Consider the following 17,774-nt stretch of genomic DNA (forward strand, 5'->3'; position numbering starts at 1 on the left):
GGAATTGTTGCCCTGGGTGGTGAGTGATGCGGTGCTCAGAGCCTCCAGTCCTCACTGACAGACGCTCAGATGCGACAATTAGATTTGGGTATCCCAAATTGCGCTGCCGTGGTCGGTCCAGCTGTCGGTCTGGGTGCTGCGCGAGCAGCCGGATGCCACTTCTCGGTCATGGCAAACGACATTGGGTCACTGTTCAACGCTGGACCAAAGGTGGTTGAAGGAGCCACGTTCGAAGAAGATCTGAGGTTTGTTTTGTTGGCTGCTGTGGTTCACTATTCATACCTAACATTCCCCCAGTCCGAAGGAACTCGGCGGAGCAGATATCCATTGCGGCAATGGAGTTATCGATAACCTGGCGGCAGATGAGCGTGGGTGTTATGATCAAATAGCACAATTCCTGCAATATGTTCCGAACCACGGCGGCGTGTTACCGCCTGTCGTGCCTTCGACGGACGAGCCAAACAGGCTGTGCCCCGAGCTGCGGGAGGCCATACCCAGAAGACGACAACGTTCCTACGATGTCAGATCGATCATCAACCACCTTGTTGACAGGGAGTCCTTCTTCGAAATCGGACGACTATGGGGCAGAACAGTTGTGGTGGGTTTGGCGCGCTTAGGTGGCAGGCCAGTGGGCATTTTCGCCGAGTACGTTTCCTTTCTCGACGGAGCGCATCATCCTCTTCGTCGAAGAAATGATGACCAGTTTTATTACTTCGATACAAGCTAACAAAACATCTACAGTGATCCTCAATTCAATGCTGGAGCCATGGATACGCCTGGCTGTCAGAAACTGATGAAGCATATCAAGCTTTGTGATGTTATGGGCCTCCCATTGATACAACTTTTGGATATCCCAGGGCAAGTCGACTCCTGCATATGCCGGGTCTTCACCAGCTCAAATCGTTCCTGCTAACATCATAACAGATTTGCAATTGGAACCGCTGCAGAGAAGAGTGCTTGCATGAAATGGGCAATGGAGCTGTGCAAGGTTCGCCTCTGACATCGTCCCAGCGTTCGTTTACTCATCAGCAGCCAGGCCTACTTCGCCACTACCATTCCTATCTATACCGTCATCATTCGGCGGTGCTATGGTATTGGAGGAGCGATTCTCGTGGACAACCGGAATCCGAACTGCCGGGTTGCATGGTAAGGATCATGACGGCAACAAACCATGGCCTGACTAACAGACTTGAGGCCATCTGTAAATTGGGGATCACTTCCGCTTGACGGTGGCATTGAAGGCACGCCACTTGTCCCTCTAAATTCTGCATCAACTAACGAGCAACAGTCAACCACCGAGCTGAGCTTCGAAGAGCTGGAGACAACTACAAACAGGTCTACAGCCGACTCGAGGCGGAGTACCTCAACCTGATGAATCCAGTTCGCACCGCGAATTATTTTGGGATAGAAGAGATCATCGACCCGGCCATGACAAGGACTCTGGCTTGCGAATGGACGAAGGACATGTACGACACCATCCCTGCTCTGCCTCTGTTACTCTCTTCGACTCTGATATTTACTGACCATCAATCTTTCCAGGTATGAGACGAATCTGCCTGAACGACTGAAGCAAAGGGATTGCGGGAAGATTCAGCCATCATTCGCTTGACCTCGCGGATGCACTGAGCCTGTTTGGTTCCTCATAGCTCCTTCAGTACTCGGCGGCGACTCTCTATCTAGTTGAGCCACGCGTTTGGGACCGTGGCCGGGCCGCTTTTCTTGAATATTCTTGCGATCTAGCTCAGCTCTCGCTCGGCCTCACCGCGAGTTGTTCAGCCTGCTCAGGCCGCTACTCACTTCCGGCACAGCTTTTTACTCAGTCCCGTTTCTGGGCCCCTGCTCTCGTTATACGCCCACGCCACCTTCTGTTCGGAGATGTGGACACTTTCCGTGACCATCTGCAAAGGGCCAGTTCTAGGAACCCCCAGTGTCGAAATTGTGACCTCTTGTAGGGCGCTGGATCCACACATAAAATTTAAGTCGATTGGAAAGCGCGCATCAAGGTGGTCGTGTGTCATACATAGCATACAAGATATAGGGGAGGAGGGGTTAAAGAGAAAAGGCAGTGGTAGAGCTGCACATTCGACATGTTTCCCCTAATATCATATCGATTTACAATTATCCCGTTCACGACCTACCAGAAAACAGTTTACTGAAACAGGTGTGAGCAGATCATTGTCACTGGTGTATCGCCAAATAGCCTTGGCTGGCAGTCAGTGGTAAAAATAAACGGGAAGTATCACCGCATCTTAATGACAACGTTATCGATTCAGCACATGCCGACCACCACGTCTGCAGCTTGGATCGATCGTGTCTTTTGTACCTCAAACATTCGTGAAATGGTACAGCATGTTGAAATAGTATGCCAGTCTCTGTTCCACTAGTTTTCCGGCTCGTGTAATATCTTGGCCTCACCATTTCCACTCCCTCGCAGGTGCGGTCGGGCGAGCTGAACGTTGACCTGTCTGGAAGTGTGGGAGATCAGCATGGTTCCTTTACGATCGTTTGCCTGCCAGAGGAGAACTTACTTTGTGAGTCTTTTATCTACGTCCGCAACAAACAGTGCACCAACAATTGCAAGCCCTGGCACCGGAATTAGATTTCTTCTTGGAGGGCCCGTAGTTATACTCACCTCCGAAGGCCACAGTGACACAGTAGACCAACTTAAATGCGTTGCTGTAGACACTCTTCTGGGCGTCTAATGCTGCGGCGACAATGCCCGGAGTGACACCTGGGACATTTTCAAAGTTTCCCAGTGGTAGAGCCGCTGTCAATTGTTAGAAGGCGGGTTGAAAGCCAGATAGCACAGCATAAAACTCACAGAGAAACGATGTCAGGGAAGCAGCAGGCAGACCAGCCTGGATCAGTGCTCTGCCGATTTCTCTTGCCCATCTGCTGCTCACCCGGTTTGCGAGCAAGCTTGAGTAGATGGCCACGCCAATCGCACCCCCAGTGGATCGCGTCGAGTTGACCAGGCCAGTCGCGACTCCAATGTCCTCATCGCGCGCCCCGAGCTGCACGATTAGTATGCTCATGCAGTTGGTGGCGCCGATCATGGCAGAAGCGAGAGCGACGAGCACAATCGCGCGAGCGGGAGTGTGTTCGTCGCTCGTTGCGTTCAATCCCAGGAACATCGTCATCATCACGACGACGAATATATACTGATACCTGGTCTTGGGGATTGTCGAGAACGTCTGGCCTGCTAGGATGAGACCGGCTTTGGACTAGGGTGTTAGCCACGCTCTGCAGACTCCGCGATCGACCCTTGCTTACTAGTTGAGGCGGCATTGGTAGCCATGCCATACCAACCCACAGTTCTTGGGACTGTGGTGAACAGGCGTTGTACTTGCTGTGGCCACAAGATACCCGTGCTGATTAAAGCCATGCCGCCGGCAAAGCTAACCCCTAGCGGGACAACGACGGCCCTGACATCTTGCAATAGTCGAGGCGGGCACAGTTTTGCGATGCTGTCAGGGCTGTACACCTCCCAAAGAGGAAATGCCACGAAGACGGATATGCCCCCGATGATTGTCGGAGCCAGGACGACGGCATTGGTCCACGGATATGGATTGCCTCCAAACCCAACGCCGACGAGAAACACGGTCAGGCCGCCGCCAAAGAGGAGCAGCGCCACGAAATCCAGCTCGAGGAATTGTTGGCGTCGCGTCTTACCGTCTGGATGTAAGCCGAGAAAATCGGGAGGCCAATAGAAGACTGATACGAGGACCAAAGCCACGACGTTGACGATCAGAGACACATAGTAAGCCCACCTCCATGAGGCTTGGGAGACGAGCTGATACGCTGAGAGAGAAGGCGGATCAGTCGTGGACCGAAATGGAGCCAGGCCAAGTGGTAAATACTACTCACCTATCGGGGCTCCGAAGGAGGACCCTGGAATTGACACAATACTCATGAAAGCCAAAGTCTGCCCTCGATTCTTCTTCGGTACAATCTCATTTGCGGCCGCAAATGCGAGTTGTTGAAGCCCGGCCGAAAGGCCCTTAAGAGAACATCAGCGAAGTAATGACAGAAAGGTCGCCTCAAGCCTACCAGGAATGAGCTTCCGAGTATTATCAATGATGTATTTGTTGCCCTGCATTGGTCAGTGGGTTATGTGGTTGAGAACTGGTTTGTTTTTTCTGGGGAGACATACCTGCAGGCAATTGCGCAACCAATGGCACCCAAGAGGTTCCCTCCAAGGAAGAAATTCCTGCGTCCAAAGATGTCGCTGCATCTACCGGCTATAGTCATGACGACCGCGCTTGCAAGCGCCCAGGAGGTAGCTGCCCATGTGTAGTTGGTCGACGGCCCGACATCCTCGTTGATGGTGAGGAGGATTGCAGAAGGCAAAGCAAAGGAGAACAGGCACGCTTCATAGGTAACAGCGAGAGCCTAGATCTAATCAGCCGAAAACAATGGACAAGCGGCGGGGGGTACTACCAGTAAGCCCAGAATTGTTCGCAGGTCAATCGACCGAGACTCATAGTCCTGGATGCTGTCGTAGGAGCCACCATGAACCTGGGAAACGACCTCAATCTTCTCCTCATGCGCCAGTGAGATGTCTGGCTGTCCAGCTTTCTGCTCCTTCGCAACGGCCATAATGAGGTATCTGTCACATGGGAGACATAGGATGAAAGGCACGCAAAGAAGGACAAGAAAGTTCCCTTTATAGAAACGTCCTGCGCTGCATCTAGCCCCAGGGTCTAAACCTTGCAAACCACAAAATACCCCATGGGGAAAGGGAAATTCTCAGAGACTCAGTCCATGACTAAAACATAGGTATTTCCTCGGTGAAGCAAAAGCACCTTGAGGCTGCCTGGGCGAAGACCTTCGGCTTCAAGTGCCAGGAGTGATGCACTCAAATCTGGACTGCTCGGTCACAAGCATATCAGGTAACCGATACCGAAACTTTGTAAGGCAAGTTGATGGTCCACAACTTCGGACTTGCCTATCTCGGACCCGGTGCCGAGATGTCTTTCTTCATCTTTGTAATCATACACAATGCGACGCTCCATCTGTTTTCACAAGGAGCCAGACCTGGCACGATGACCGGATTCAAAAAGACCATAGCCGCACCCGTTGAGCATAAATCTAAGGAATGGGTTTCTGCGCTTCTCGTTCCAGCTTACCTCCCACCGACATCTGAGCCATGGCCTCGAAACCCGTCATCCTCCTGGTCCCCGGATCCTTCACCATTTCGGCCATGTATTACCCTCTTCAGGACATTCTGGTCGAGGAAGGGTACGAAGTGTACGTGAACAACCTGCCATCAGCGAGTCGGAACGGTCCAGAAGCTCCCGCAAGTTTGAGTGACGATGCAAAGTTCTTCAGCAACATCATCGGAATGGTCGCAGACCAGGGAAAGGATATTGTTGTCCTTGGCCACTCATATGGCGGCCTAGTTGCCTCTGAATCTGCCAAAGGTCACAGCAAGGCAGAGCGGTACGCCCGAGGTCTGAAAGGCGGGATCATCAGGATCATCTTCCTGGCCGCCATTGTCCTGCAGGAAGGACAATCATTGCTGGGCCATCAAGGCCAGTTGCCACCATCGATCATAAAGACAGACGAGGTAGGAGCCACTCCTTCGACCGCCGAATCCCAGGAAGCTAACTGGCGCAGTACGGATTCATGAGACTTGCCGATCCCGCCTTGTCCGGCACACGCATGTATGATGGTTGGCCAGAAGAACGAGCAGTCGCCTGGGCAAGAGCTGCGCCAAAGCAATCCGCGCTCAGCTTTGCTAGTCCGGTGACCTATACCGCTTTTAAGGATATACCTTCTTCGTACATTTTATGCGAGCAAGACCAGGTTGTGCCTCCAGCGTTGCAAGAAGAATACATCGAAAATATAAGAATTGTGGCTGGCAGGGCGGCGGACGTACATAAGCTGGCCTCGAATCATGTGCCGAACCTGACCTCGACTGAGACTCTAGCGAAGCTCATCCTGAAGATTGCCACCGCTTCATAGATGCTACATTAGCCACTCCAATTGCGTTGGCGCCGACAATCATGCTCCGATGTTCGCGGATAGTGGTTTTCATGGCTCAAGTCCCCGTACTTCCGGCATAACGCCAGTCCCTATTTGCCCAGTCAATGTTGTTGGCATCGAATGGGGCAGATAGTAACAACTCGGAAATAGCGTCTAGATTTGATGATCGAAAGTAGGGTATATTGAAGTCCTCTTCGCTTGCGAACGAACTTCCAAACATGTCCGCTGCATGATATCTGTTGTCATTTTGCAACCTCGCATTGGTGCTTTGTGTAACAAACGGCGAGGCAGTGCTGTCCATGTCCGTCCCTGCGATGGCGATGGCGTTCGACTCCCCGCTTGTGCTCATCAGTGTACATTCATCATAAGACGGCCGAGGATTGGCTCGATCTTCCCACTCGAAAGTTCGATACGGGAGTTTGCCGCTCCTGACGCGCTCAATGAAACCGATTGCACAATCCGCGGAATTGTACTTCGGGCTTAATGCCGCGAATGCTTGGATAGTTTGCCTGAGGTACAGATTTCCAGTGCCTCGGAGCTCTGGCTCGGTCGATAGAGCATCTTTCAAGTGTTGAATAGATGCCACGATCAGGGCTCCCACGGCCAGCGGCGGCATGACTTCGAGGAGATGGCTCTCCTCCAATTGTCTCGCTATTTCCGAGATTCGACGTGCGGCAGATCGAAGAGTCTGCCGGGAGAAGCCTTGCAAAGCTTCAGCAGCAGAGCCCTTTGATTGTTCATGGAGGAGCAGCGGCCGATGGACGGTGCACAGCGCAGTCAAATATAACAGTTCGATGGTCGCAGAATGTAAGCCCAGTAAGCTTCCATTTTGGCCATGATGCTGGCCCAAGGCTGCCTCTTTGATAGATGCCGTCTCCGTGCACCATCCGCGAAGCTCTTGGTCCCGAGCAGCTGCTTCGGTGGTGAGAATTTTCGTTTTCGGGATCAAGACCATGAAGGGGTCGCTCGAATACACGAGCCGTACGCCACTCAACTCATATTGCGAATCGAGGATGCGTCCAATAATAAGGCACAATTTGACCTTTTGTGCGCATAATTGACCCAGGCTCGTTGGTTCAATCCCTTGGCCGGGCCTATAGTATTGATGCAATGCCCGACTGAAAGCTGCGTCCTCGAAGTCAGCTGGGTCGATGCTGTCAAGGTTCTCACCTTGGCCGCGGTGAGCATTTTGCCGCCGTTCCGTTATGGATAGAAGTTTGTCTCTCATCAGACAGCAATACCACAACTTTCGCCTCATTCGCTGCCGGGCCGACTCGTTTGAAAACTGGTGCTGCCTGTCCAAACCAATATCGGTGGCCAAAGAGAAAGCAGTCCGTAGCCAGTAGAATCGACCCTTCGTATCATTCTGCTGACCATACCAATATGTCATAAGCAGCAGTATCTGTATCATCGTCGTAGGGTTTGACTCGACATCCATTTCGTACAGGAGCTTTACCCGGTCGAAGAAGGTTTTCCGGGCGTCGTTATAAGTTCGGAACCCCTCTTGTTGCAAATGGGATAGATCTGTGAAGGCGACTCCGGCAAACATCACGGCTTGAAACAACACCAGACTGATTTTGTCGTTCTCTGTACCGTTTACTGCGCCGAGGAAACTGGCCATATCCAAGACCGGTAGTAAAGGATATACGTGACAGACAAATACTCTCAGCAACTCATCAATCATCGTTTTGCTGGGAACTGTAAGAGCTCCCCTGCTCAATAGGAGCTGCCGGATATCATGGTCAAGCCCCGCAGGAAGAGGTGCGATGTAGCTCGGAAGCTCAGATTGGTCTCTGGGAGACGTATCAGCTATTTCGCCATCGTCACAGCATTCCACCGGGGTAGCATTGTCAAAAGAACACGCCAACGAGGCTTGCCCACCGGCGGTTGTTTGAGGAGAGACGACTTTATCCCCATTTCTGTTGCATCCCGAGCGCTCGCCAATCTTGAATGTATAGACGTTGGCCTGAGGCAGATTCGTCCTGCCAGGATGCTGCATCGGCCTCTCTTTCCCTCGGTCGTCAACGGAGCAGACAACGGCGGCTCTCGAGCAATTCGAACACGGAGTGCCTTTCCTCGACACATCGCACCGGACTTTACGATTGTGGCAGGTTATGCACGCTCTAGGCGCCCTTCGTCTCAGCATCGCAACGGCGACTCTCTAACGCACGAGATTTGACGGATTGGACCTTTGTGAGGATAGTCTGTCGAGCTTGGGGAGCCTCGGCTGGAGGTGCAGAAGGACGCCGAACTCTGAAGCCAAGTGCTCGGTAGAGTCACGGGGTTTGCCGAGCTTTCTGGGCTTCGAACTCTTTTGGATCAGCTGAATTGTAGCCACTAAATACCTATGTCAATCCCCCCGGCTTCGTCAACGGTTCAGGCTGCCGCATCGTGGTCCAGAAAGGGGCGTTGTGGGTGCGACAAGTATAGCCCGGCCGGGTGTCCCGGGGGCTCGAGAGTACGACTTCGCTACTCCGATCCAGGTACCCTTCAAGCCCCTTCAAGCTGACCTAAGGATTGCAAACAGGATCGCTTAGTCATAAATCACGTTAAGTGGCGATTTGCTCAGGTCCAGAAACGGAAATAAGTTTTGGAAAGGTCATTGATTAGCCGCTGAGTATGTTGGTGTATTGATTATGTTCCAGGCCCTTCGCATCACCTGATGATCAACGAAGTCTGGGGGACATTTCCTATTCCAGCGAGCATTGTCCTTGAACTTTTTCGAAACGATGCTGTGGAGAACACCATGAAGGATGACGGGACCTACAATATTGAGGCCTATCTACCAAACGCTGAACTCATCCTATGGAGTTTCACGGGTATCGCGGCGAAGTTGTTCAACAGGATCAGGGTCTTTTCGAGCAGTTCTTGAGTAGGCTCTTCTTTCCAGCCCCGAAAGCTTTGACGTCTGTTCACTTTATCGAACAAGAGCAGCTCGACCTGGTCGCTGGCATGGGTCCTTCTCCAGATCGAACAGATTGCATGTCTTCTAGCGGCATTCCTCTGGGTGTCATCTCTCACAAGCGACCTGAAAGACGCTGAGGTGACGTCTATCAGCGGACCGACAGCTATTGACTGTCCTTGGCATTGCGGGGGAACATCAGCCTAAGCCAGAAGCGGGAATTGCAAATTACTTGGTGGAGAAGAGAGGGGCTTCTCGCGCGGAAGCAGGTGAAGATCCCCTTATTCGACAGCATTTGAAAAATGCAGAACAATGAACCTCGCCAATGCAGGAGATGCGAAGGGGAAGTTGGATTGGGCCACGGAATAGTAATACCCGGCATCACGCCCACAGGATGACCTTGGGCACGTTGATTGGGTCCCGTTAACAGACCTAAGCGACGTAACTGATCGCAAGCCAATTGAATCCAGACCTTCTTTCAAGATTAATTATAAGCACTAAAGGGTTCATTCAGATCTTGCGGTACTACAATGATTTCCGTATTCGGAAATCGGAAGAAGCGGTATGGATCGAAATCCCTGTTCTGCTCTGTTCTTTGTAAGGGAACAACTGCTTGATTGTTTGCTTCTGGCCCGTTGCACTTGACTGCTTCGAGGAATGTCCTCTTCTTGGCTCCAAGGTGCCAGATCCCCCGCGTTGTGATTCCATTGGCCCCTTCCGCGTCGTGTTTGTTGTCGCACGACTCTGATAAGCAGCTCCGAACTATATAAGAGATACCCTCCCATATTCCTCAACGTCTTTCTTTCTTGTTTCTTCCGTTCACATAAACCGGCCCCCATTTACTCTTGTCGCCTGCCAACAGGAACATATTCTTTGCCTCCACTCCCATATCCTTGTCGTTCCTACGGCACCGAGTTCTTTGAGAAGCCAAGGACCCAAATAAACCATGGACGCAGGCCCCAGCAATGGACCTCATTGGTCCGAAATGTCTGCCAACGCTCCAGAGCACTCCCGGGGTGTAAGGCAAAGACTTCTGCGGGAGTCGGCAAACTCGGTCCGTCAACAACAAAAACGTGCTGGAAGACCATGGTCCTTGAAACCCCTACCTCCTGGCACTTCTGTGTGGGATATCCGTCGAAACCTCGAGGAAGTACCAATTGTCCAGGCGAAGAGAAAGACGCGACCGGCATGGGACAGCCTCTCAGAAAGCAAAAGCTCGACGTGTCCCTGCGAAGACGGAGACAGTTATTCCTCATCTTCTGAAAACGATCCTCTAATGGAAGAGTTAGAACGACTGCTCATTGAGGCGACCTCCGAGACTCCCCCAGAGGCTCAAAGCTATGAGCAAGCAGCATGTTCGGAAATTGCAGCAATAGATTTGCCACCGGCCAAATTGGCTGCGCCAGAAAGCCGTCCAATTTCACAGGAACAACTTGTGAACGAAGTCAAAGGTTGTTCTATCTAGTGAACGAAGTTTGGGACCATATGCTGATCAAGATGGCAGGCATATATACGGGACTCCTTCTCGTGGAGAGGAAATGTATCGAGACCTATCTAGCTAATTCAAAATCTTCCTCCACCGAATTGAACAATGAACAATGGCAAGCGCTAGTAGCTCTGCAACGAATGCTACTCCGGGAGCACGAAGACTTTCTGTTGGCGTCACACCATCCTTTGGCCTCCGAAGCGCTGCGAAAGTTGGCACTCCGACACGATTTGCCAGGCCGGCTGTGGCGGAATAGCAACAAAGCCTTCCTGGAGATCTTGCGGCACCGAATCCCAGAGCACTTGGAGAACATGATCGCATATATCTACTTATCTTTCGACATGCTGACACGGCTCGACGCCAAATTCCCAGACCTTGGAGAACGCTGGGCCGAATGCATGCAAGACCTCGAAACTTATCGAGACTTTCTCGAGACATTTCGTGTCAACCAACCAGATGACGACAACGCGCTTGCACCCAGTAGCGTCGCATATCAGCATCTAGCAGATTGCTATGAAAATGGAGAGTCATCACGCAGGAATGAATATGACTCGTACAATACTTCCAGACCACGCCAGACAGGCGTGCAACAAGATTGTGCGTTCTCCGTTGGAAGAGACACCGTCAATTGGCTGTTTGGAACCGCCGATGCAGACTCGGGCGATCCCTTCAGTCGGTCCTCGCCACCGAACGACTCGCTTCGCGAAACAGCTGATGACGAGACCAACGTTCAAGAAGAGTTTGACAGCTGGTTCGGCGACTTGAACCCCAACGTCTTTGACAGAGAAGGAAAGAATAAGTGGGTGTTACTTGGATGGCTTCATTTCGGCAAACACATTGCCAGGAGTTTCTGGTCGTACAGGCGGGTGTTCAGGGTCCTGCTCCTGAACGTGCTTCTGTGAGGTTGCTTGGGGATACAAACCCAGACTCCATGGTTGAATCCCTGTGATCGAGTTGTATTTTTTTCACCTATTGGCGTTTCTAGTTCTTCGGCTGGCACCTTTGGGACAAAGGCTTTCGTTTTGTGACGCGGCTATGAAGGCAAGAAATGTAGGGACAGGACACGAACAGGAACGAGCATCATCATTTTATACCCTTTGGAGGACTGTCGTTGCCGTGTATCTAAGAGGAGTTAGGCGTGGTTGCTTCCTCGAGTTCTCGTCCCTAGGTAGCGGTAGCTCTACTGCAAGAAGATTCCCCTCGACGTCACCGACTCCGAGAGCAGGACCATTTACAGGATTAGATACTTCATAGCCTCTCGGTGTCATTCATCGTCGAACAGCCTTCTTGGCTAATTCCGACATCTCCTAAATCCACCTATGTCGTCCGACCATTTCACGAACAAGATCTCTCAGCAATACTATCTCAAACAGTTCACTGCGCCAACCCTCTGCACAGCAATAAATCCATCAGACGACCGGCGTACAAAAGCAGACCGACTTTCACCGGACATACTCGTCAGTCTCGTGTGGCGTCGCCTGCCCACTGGCATTGAAGACGATTGGCCCGCTCGTTGAACTAGGCGTTAGCTGCAGCCTCCGGCCTCCAATCTCAGGGCAGATTATGTTCCGCTAACCCTCGCGATTTCCCGATACGGATTGCTGGGTTATGGCATTCTCGCCACGAGGGCTTATCGACGGTGGAGAGGGGATATTCTTTCATCAACGGGCAAAGGGCACCGAACAGGGACGCTGCCTGCGCACCATCGGGCTTCAGGAATGCTCCGTTGCTTAACAATCCAGAAGCCAGAATGGGTCCGATGGGACCGACTCGTTGTTATATAAAGGGGGCTGAACTGCTCAGCGAGCATTCTGTCGTGAATACAGGCTCCTCAAATCTCTTCAGCTCGATTACTTTGCTCCTATCGTTCTCCATTGTCATTCGAAACATACCGGTGGTCATATATCGTGTTTGCATTACCGCTAGAATGTCGGCTCCGTCCTACACCGTCGTCCTGATCACCGGGGCAAATCAGGGCATTGGGTTCGAATGTGTGAAGAAGTTGGCGGCAGAACAGCCCCACTACCGCATCATTCTCTGCTCGAGGGACGCGGCAAGGGGCATGGAGGCTGCCAATGCCGTCACCGACTTCGCCGAGGACACGACAGTCCAAGCCTTGGAATTGGACGTCAACAGCGACGAGTCCATCGCGCAGGCCGTGCAGTATGTGGAGGAGAAGTACGGTCGCCTGGATGGTAAGTAACGCCATCCCTTCTGGCCCGACCATTTGTCGATTCAACAAGGGCTGCCGACCGTTCGCCCGGATCTCTGGAAACCCCGACTAATCTCGTCACCGACAGTCCTCTTCAACAACGCCGGGATCATGTCGACGCCGGGCGCCAAAAGCTTCCGCGACGACCTGCGCGGCGTGATGGAGACCAACGCCATCAGCGCGGCCTGCGTCACCGAGGCCTTCATCCCGCTGATGAAGAAGTCCCCGCGCCCGCGCATCGTCTTCATGTCCTCCAACTTCGGCTCGATCGCGTACTGCCTGGACCCGGCGCGGCCCTTTTACGGGTACGACGCGAAGCCGTACTTCACGGCCAAGGCCGCGATGAACATGATCGGCGCGCAGTACGCCGTGCAGCTCGGCAAGGAAGGCTTCAAGGTCAACATGGTCGACCCCGGGTTTCGCTCGACCAACCTGAACGGGTTCCACGAATACGGCGGAAACCCGGCCGAAGGGGCCGTCGAGGCATGCAGGGTGATGGTCAACACCGACAAGGATGGTCCGAATGGCACTTTCACGTCGCTCGAAGGACCACTTCCATGGTAGTGAGGTTGAAGGGATGGGCAGCAGACACCTGCAGATAGGTTTTGGCGGGGCGGCGTCAGCTAGATGCAGCAACAGGGAGCCCAGCATCCGCTCCTCAAACAGCGTTGCTTATATGCTCCGTATGCTCCTTCTTGCTGTTTGTACAATCGCACATGTGTGCCCCTCAGGTGGATGCCGTGCCTGTGCATTTGTCAATGATCAACACGTCTGAAGCTGTGTGAAGAACTGGAAGCGTGAATGATTGAAACTGAAACGCTTGCACCACGGCCTCCGTATTCGCACGGCCTCCCAGTTACGCCCCCACAGCGGTGTTTTTAGGTAGATGCAAAACCAGCCGATGGCACTGGAACTATTTCTCAGCTTGGGCATTGTGGGGGTCTGCGACCCATAAATGGTGATGTCAAGTCAGCGAACAGGGCCGCCCGGGCGCCTTATCTGCGGACCAGGAACTCAGGTACGGAGTATTATATAACCTTCACCAGCTCAAGCTTCGATCGAGATGCGACGCTAAGCTCCATGTCAGAGAAGGGCGTGCAGCGCAGAGACAAACCGACATCTAGAATATCACAACGTCGACCGCCCCGTCACTCCAGATAGTTCAGGGACTTCTGAGGGTTCTACATTGATGCCACAATGGTGCAACTCGCGACCTTCCAGCTTCCAAATGTAAGTCTGCTTCCTGTGGCTTGTATGACAACCCCATTGCTCATCCCGTGGCTTCTTAGTGGATTGAAGGCAACAAAGACAGCGCCAAATATGTCCTCGGCGGAAGTGCTGCCCCAAGCATCTCGCTGGACGATCTGGTTGCTCTATCCACCGACCCTGCTGCGACCGAGAGAGCGTTGCAGTTCCGGTCGATGAAAATGAACAATGGATCGCTTCAGGGCACGCGGGAACTGCGCGAGCGGATTGCGAGTTTGTACAGCGAGGACGTCCTACCCGAGAATGTCATCACCGCGACAGGAACAACCGGGGCCAACTTGACCGTCTTTCAGAGCCTCTTGCAGGCCGGCGATCACGCAATCTGCCAGTATCCGACCTATCCACAACTTCTCGGGCTGCCGGAAAGCTTTCCGTGCGACCTCTCCTACTGGAGGCTTGACCCCGATAAAGGATGGCAGCCCAGCGTCGACGAGCTTCGCAAATTGATCCAGCCGTCGACGAAGATGATCATCCTGAACAATCCGAACAACCCTACGGGCGCGCACCTCGACGGGACACTGCAAGGGAAAATTCTGGAAATTGCCCGCGAACACAACATCATCGTGTTTGCAGACGAGATATTTCGGCCACTATTTCACAGTCCAGCAGCTGCATCCACTCCGTCGTTGGTAGAACACGGATACAGCAAGGTTGTCGTGACGAGCTCCATGAGCAAAGTGTGGGGTATGTCGGGAGTGAGGATTGGATGGATCGTGTCTCGCGACCGCGACATCCTAGCTCTGCTCCTCAACACGCGTCAGTATACCGTTATGTCGACGAGCCTGATCGACGAAGTCGTTGCCACGGAGGCGTTGAGCCCTCGCTGTCGCCCACTAATCCTGAAAAGACATCTCGAATACGCACAGCAAAACTTGGCCCGGTGGGATGCATTCGTCAAGAAGAACAGCGACATGTGCTCCTGGACACGGCCCACGGCTGGAGCAATTGCTTTCGTCAAATTCTCCTCTCCGGACGGGACAGTGGTGGATGACGTGGAATTCTGTCAACAGCTCCTGAAGGAAGACGGGGTGCTCATCAGTCCCGGGAGTCTCTGCTTCAGCACCGAAAAGCAGACCGATTTCCGCGGCTATGTTCGCTTGCACTTCACGCTCACTCCAGAGAATTTGGACAAGGCCCTCGAAGTACTTGATTCCTTCCTAGCCAAAAGGCGGAAGCTGTTTGCCGCGACATCTCGGTTATAGTCTTAGAGATAGATCAAGAAGTCTGATACGTTTTGCCCACTTCTCTTCCTCCGACCTTGATACGATCGTCCTTCTCTTTGCAAAGACACCTTCTAGACTGAATACCCCAGTCGCCCTGTCGAAGGAATGGTCTGCTGCAGCAGGCAAAGGCGAGTGCCACCCCCATTGTCAGATTACATCACTTCGCAAGGAGAGATCACCATGATCAACAGCTGGTAGCGGCCTAAGCAAACGAGCAGAGGAATCAGTCCGAGACATGCCCAGGGGATCGTTGTTCGCGCTCCACATTTACATGAAATCATTTGTCTCGAATGTTGAATAGAATCCGTGGAATCCAAAGAGGGACAGATCTGGATCGGAATATTGTAGTAACGACGGTTCCAACTCGCCGAATATCACTGGGTCAAGCGTTGCGAAGTCGGAGGGAGTATATTCCATGGTGTCGTTCACTGAAATAGACAGGCCGTCGGCAGCATGATTGAAACAGTCCTGCGATGTGGACCCATCTTGCCTTTGTGACCTGCTTTCATTATGCTCGTCGGATTTTCGCACACCGGCCTGAAGGCGCTCAACCAGTTGGAGCGCGTCCTTTGCGAGCTGACTGCCACTCGCCATGAAGCGAAGGGCATCGATGCCACGTTCAATTGTCGACCTGTACCTTCTGCGAGGATCGAGCACCTCGTCCAGGAGCAAAGCGATAATAGCTGAGCTGCACGAGTGGAAGTCTGTGTGGGAGAATTTGGCAAGTCGATTGCGATTTTTCAAAAGATCGATCCATTCGATAATTGTGTAGGCGGCATCGGTACATCTCTCCGAAAGCTTTTGTGACACAAGATTCAGGGGCTGGTCGGATCCTCTGACCCCATCAGTCTGGCTGGATCGCTGGCGAGCAAGTCGTAGCGAGGCGCCTCTCCCTATGTAAATCCAAATCATTTGGTACATGATATCCAGGTGAGCAGTCACCCGCAACGAAGTGTCGTCGAGGGCCACTAAATGAGCCGGAAGAGAAAGCTTCCACTCTTCAAGAGTCGAACACACCCTTGCAAACTTCTCCGGAGTTTCGTCAACTGGGCTGTGCATTTGATTAGTATCTACCAATTTGCATTATTTGACTTTCTCACCTCGCTTCAGTGACTTTGTTCAGAACCAATGTCAGTTTTGTGAAAGCTATAAGACGATCAACCTTTTGAGGATGAAGCTCATCCAAGTCTGGTCTCCTCTTGGGTAGAGGAACTGTGATGTCTCTCGTTTGCAACATCGTCGGTAGACCCATCGTCACCGACATGCGCCTAAAAGGGTCAACCCTCACGCTCTTGTGGACTGGGACAATGCTAACCTCTCAAGACAATATGCAGTCCAGAAGACCCTGATTCGAAGTTCGCGTGCCTGGGGCGTGATTTGGCTGTCTGTTTTGTTGAGGTGAAGGGACATGCTAATTGCGAGACGCAAAGCAAGACCCAGATAGGTGTAGTGGTGTGTAGCACTCTCCATCGGAAGGGTGTACAATCCCATCAGGATGCAGCACTGAACACTCTCCACCGAGATGGCAGCGAGAACACCAGGAATTAATCCTTTTGCGACGCCATAGAACTTGCCACCAGGTAGCTCCCCCAGGGTAGTATCATGGTCAACTAAGCAGGCAGAAGCGGACTGGTCGAGATGGACGAAAGACCCGCCCAAAGCTAGCACGAGGAAGACCAGACAAACAGTCGTGCATCGAAGTTGTGACGCAGGAGAAGCCTCCTGGTAGAGTTGCTCAAGTAACTCACGAAACCAACGTTCGTCAAAGTAGTACCAGTTAGATTCGAGATATGTGAAGAAAATATCAGTGAGGAACCTGGCTTGTTGGTACGGTGGAAGCTTGGCTACGGCTCCACCAAGTAGTCTCGAGTCATCATCAGACTCGAGAACATTGAGGCGCGAAGAACGCTTGGGAAAGCATGAGCTATAGCGCATAATGAGCAGCTGGGTTGTCGGGGTTCACTCACTTCATCGGACTGAGGATGCGTCCTATCGTGTGATATGTCCTCCGGGGAGATTGCTTCGGAAAGAGCAGCCAAAAACTTGTCCTGTGAGACTAGGGCTTCGTCATCTAAAAGGAGTCAATCAATAGCTCCACACGAGTATGGACATACCTACCGACAGCGGTGACATTCAGCCCCTGACGCGGGGACTCGACGTCAGACGTCCCATCCTTCAAATAGGACTCTCGCGTGCCCTGGGCGACAGCCTCACGGAAGAGTTCTGATAAAGCCGAGAAATGATATGGCTCCAAGCTGTTTTCGGGGCACATGTCGTGGAATTTGTTCGACACATCTCTCGCGATGATCGCCCATTGGGTCGAGCTGGCTAGAGCAACAGAATGATCCTTCCCATCCGGGGACTCACAAGAGCGGCTCTTTCGGCCATTTGACGAAAGGTCGCTTTCAAAGACACAAGCTTGGCGGGATCGCACGCAACTAGTGCACTGGTCTTGGGGACCCGGTCGACATTTCTTCTTACTTGTGCGGCACTGGACACAGGCCTTGACAGCCCTCTTTCTCTGTTCTAGGGGCACATGTGGGCGATGTCGCTTCGAAGATTGGGGCTTGCCTGTCTGCATTACACTTGGCGGCTATGTTGCTCTCAACGGCGGCTTCGGCTCGATAAGAGTTCTCAGCCCTATGCGTCGTGAAATAGCCAGTCTCCGGGACGCGGCCACAATGCCGTTGATTCGGG

At 52.6% G+C, this 17,774-nt stretch overlaps 4 protein-coding genes across 4 annotated transcripts; 2 read left to right on the forward strand and 2 right to left on the reverse strand.

Moving 5' to 3' along the window:
* Window positions 1-6,043: 6,043 nt before the first annotated feature.
* Window positions 6,044-8,134, reverse strand: PV07_02051 (uncharacterized protein; the record flags this gene model as incomplete). The annotated part of the gene is made up of 1 exon (XM_016388639.1): window positions 6,044-8,134. One exon carries the CDS (start codon window positions 8,132-8,134, stop codon window positions 6,044-6,046), a length of 2,091 nt encoding a protein of 696 aa, XP_016255567.1.
* Window positions 8,135-8,650: 516 nt separating this feature from the next.
* On the forward strand, window positions 8,651-8,860 carry PV07_02052 (uncharacterized protein; the record flags this gene model as incomplete). Its single annotated transcript, XM_016388640.1, has 1 exon — window positions 8,651-8,860. One exon carries the CDS (start codon window positions 8,651-8,653, stop codon window positions 8,858-8,860), a length of 210 nt encoding a protein of 69 aa, XP_016255568.1.
* Window positions 8,861-13,670: 4,810 nt separating this feature from the next.
* Window positions 13,671-15,093, forward strand: PV07_02053 (uncharacterized protein). The gene is made up of 2 exons (XM_016388641.1): window positions 13,671-13,818; window positions 13,878-15,093. The coding sequence occupies exons 1-2, from the start codon at window positions 13,786-13,788 to the stop codon at window positions 15,054-15,056; spliced, it is 1,212 nt and encodes a 403-aa protein (XP_016255569.1). The 5' UTR covers window positions 13,671-13,785; the 3' UTR covers window positions 15,057-15,093.
* Window positions 15,022-17,774, reverse strand: PV07_02054 (uncharacterized protein). Its single transcript, XM_016388642.1, has 5 exons — window positions 17,196-17,774; window positions 17,045-17,148; window positions 16,393-16,985; window positions 16,178-16,345; window positions 15,022-16,128 (listed from the first exon to the last, which is right to left on the reverse strand). The coding sequence occupies exons 1-5, from the start codon at window positions 17,656-17,658 to the stop codon at window positions 15,345-15,347; spliced, it is 2,112 nt and encodes a 703-aa protein (XP_016255570.1). The 5' UTR covers window positions 17,659-17,774; the 3' UTR covers window positions 15,022-15,344.

The sequence above is a fragment of the Cladophialophora immunda genome, assembly GCF_000835495.1.
Source record: "Cladophialophora immunda strain CBS 83496 unplaced genomic scaffold supercont1.1, whole genome shotgun sequence".
Classification (NCBI taxonomy): domain Eukaryota; kingdom Fungi; phylum Ascomycota; class Eurotiomycetes; order Chaetothyriales; family Herpotrichiellaceae; genus Cladophialophora; species Cladophialophora immunda.

Excerpts from the sequence above, each read along its gene's own strand:
- PV07_02053 (XM_016388641.1), top strand. The coding sequence starts at position 13,786 with ATGGTGCAACTCGCGACCTTCCAGCTTCCAAAT. Across the intron at positions 13,819-13,877 it reads CGACCTTCCAGCTTCCAAAT|TGGATTGAAGGCAACAAAGA; the intron begins GTAAGTCTGCTT and ends GTGGCTTCTTAG.
- PV07_02054 (XM_016388642.1), bottom strand. The coding sequence starts at position 17,658 with ATGCAGACAGGCAAGCCCCAATCTTCGAAGCGACATCGCCCACATGTG. Across the intron at positions 16,986-17,044 it reads CGCATCCTCAGTCCGATGAA|CGTTCTTCGCGCCTCAATGT; the intron begins GTGAGTGAACCC and ends TGCTTTCCCAAG. Across the intron at positions 16,129-16,177 it reads AACAAAGTCACTGAAGCGAG|CCCAGTTGACGAAACTCCGG; the intron begins GTGAGAAAGTCA and ends TCAAATGCACAG.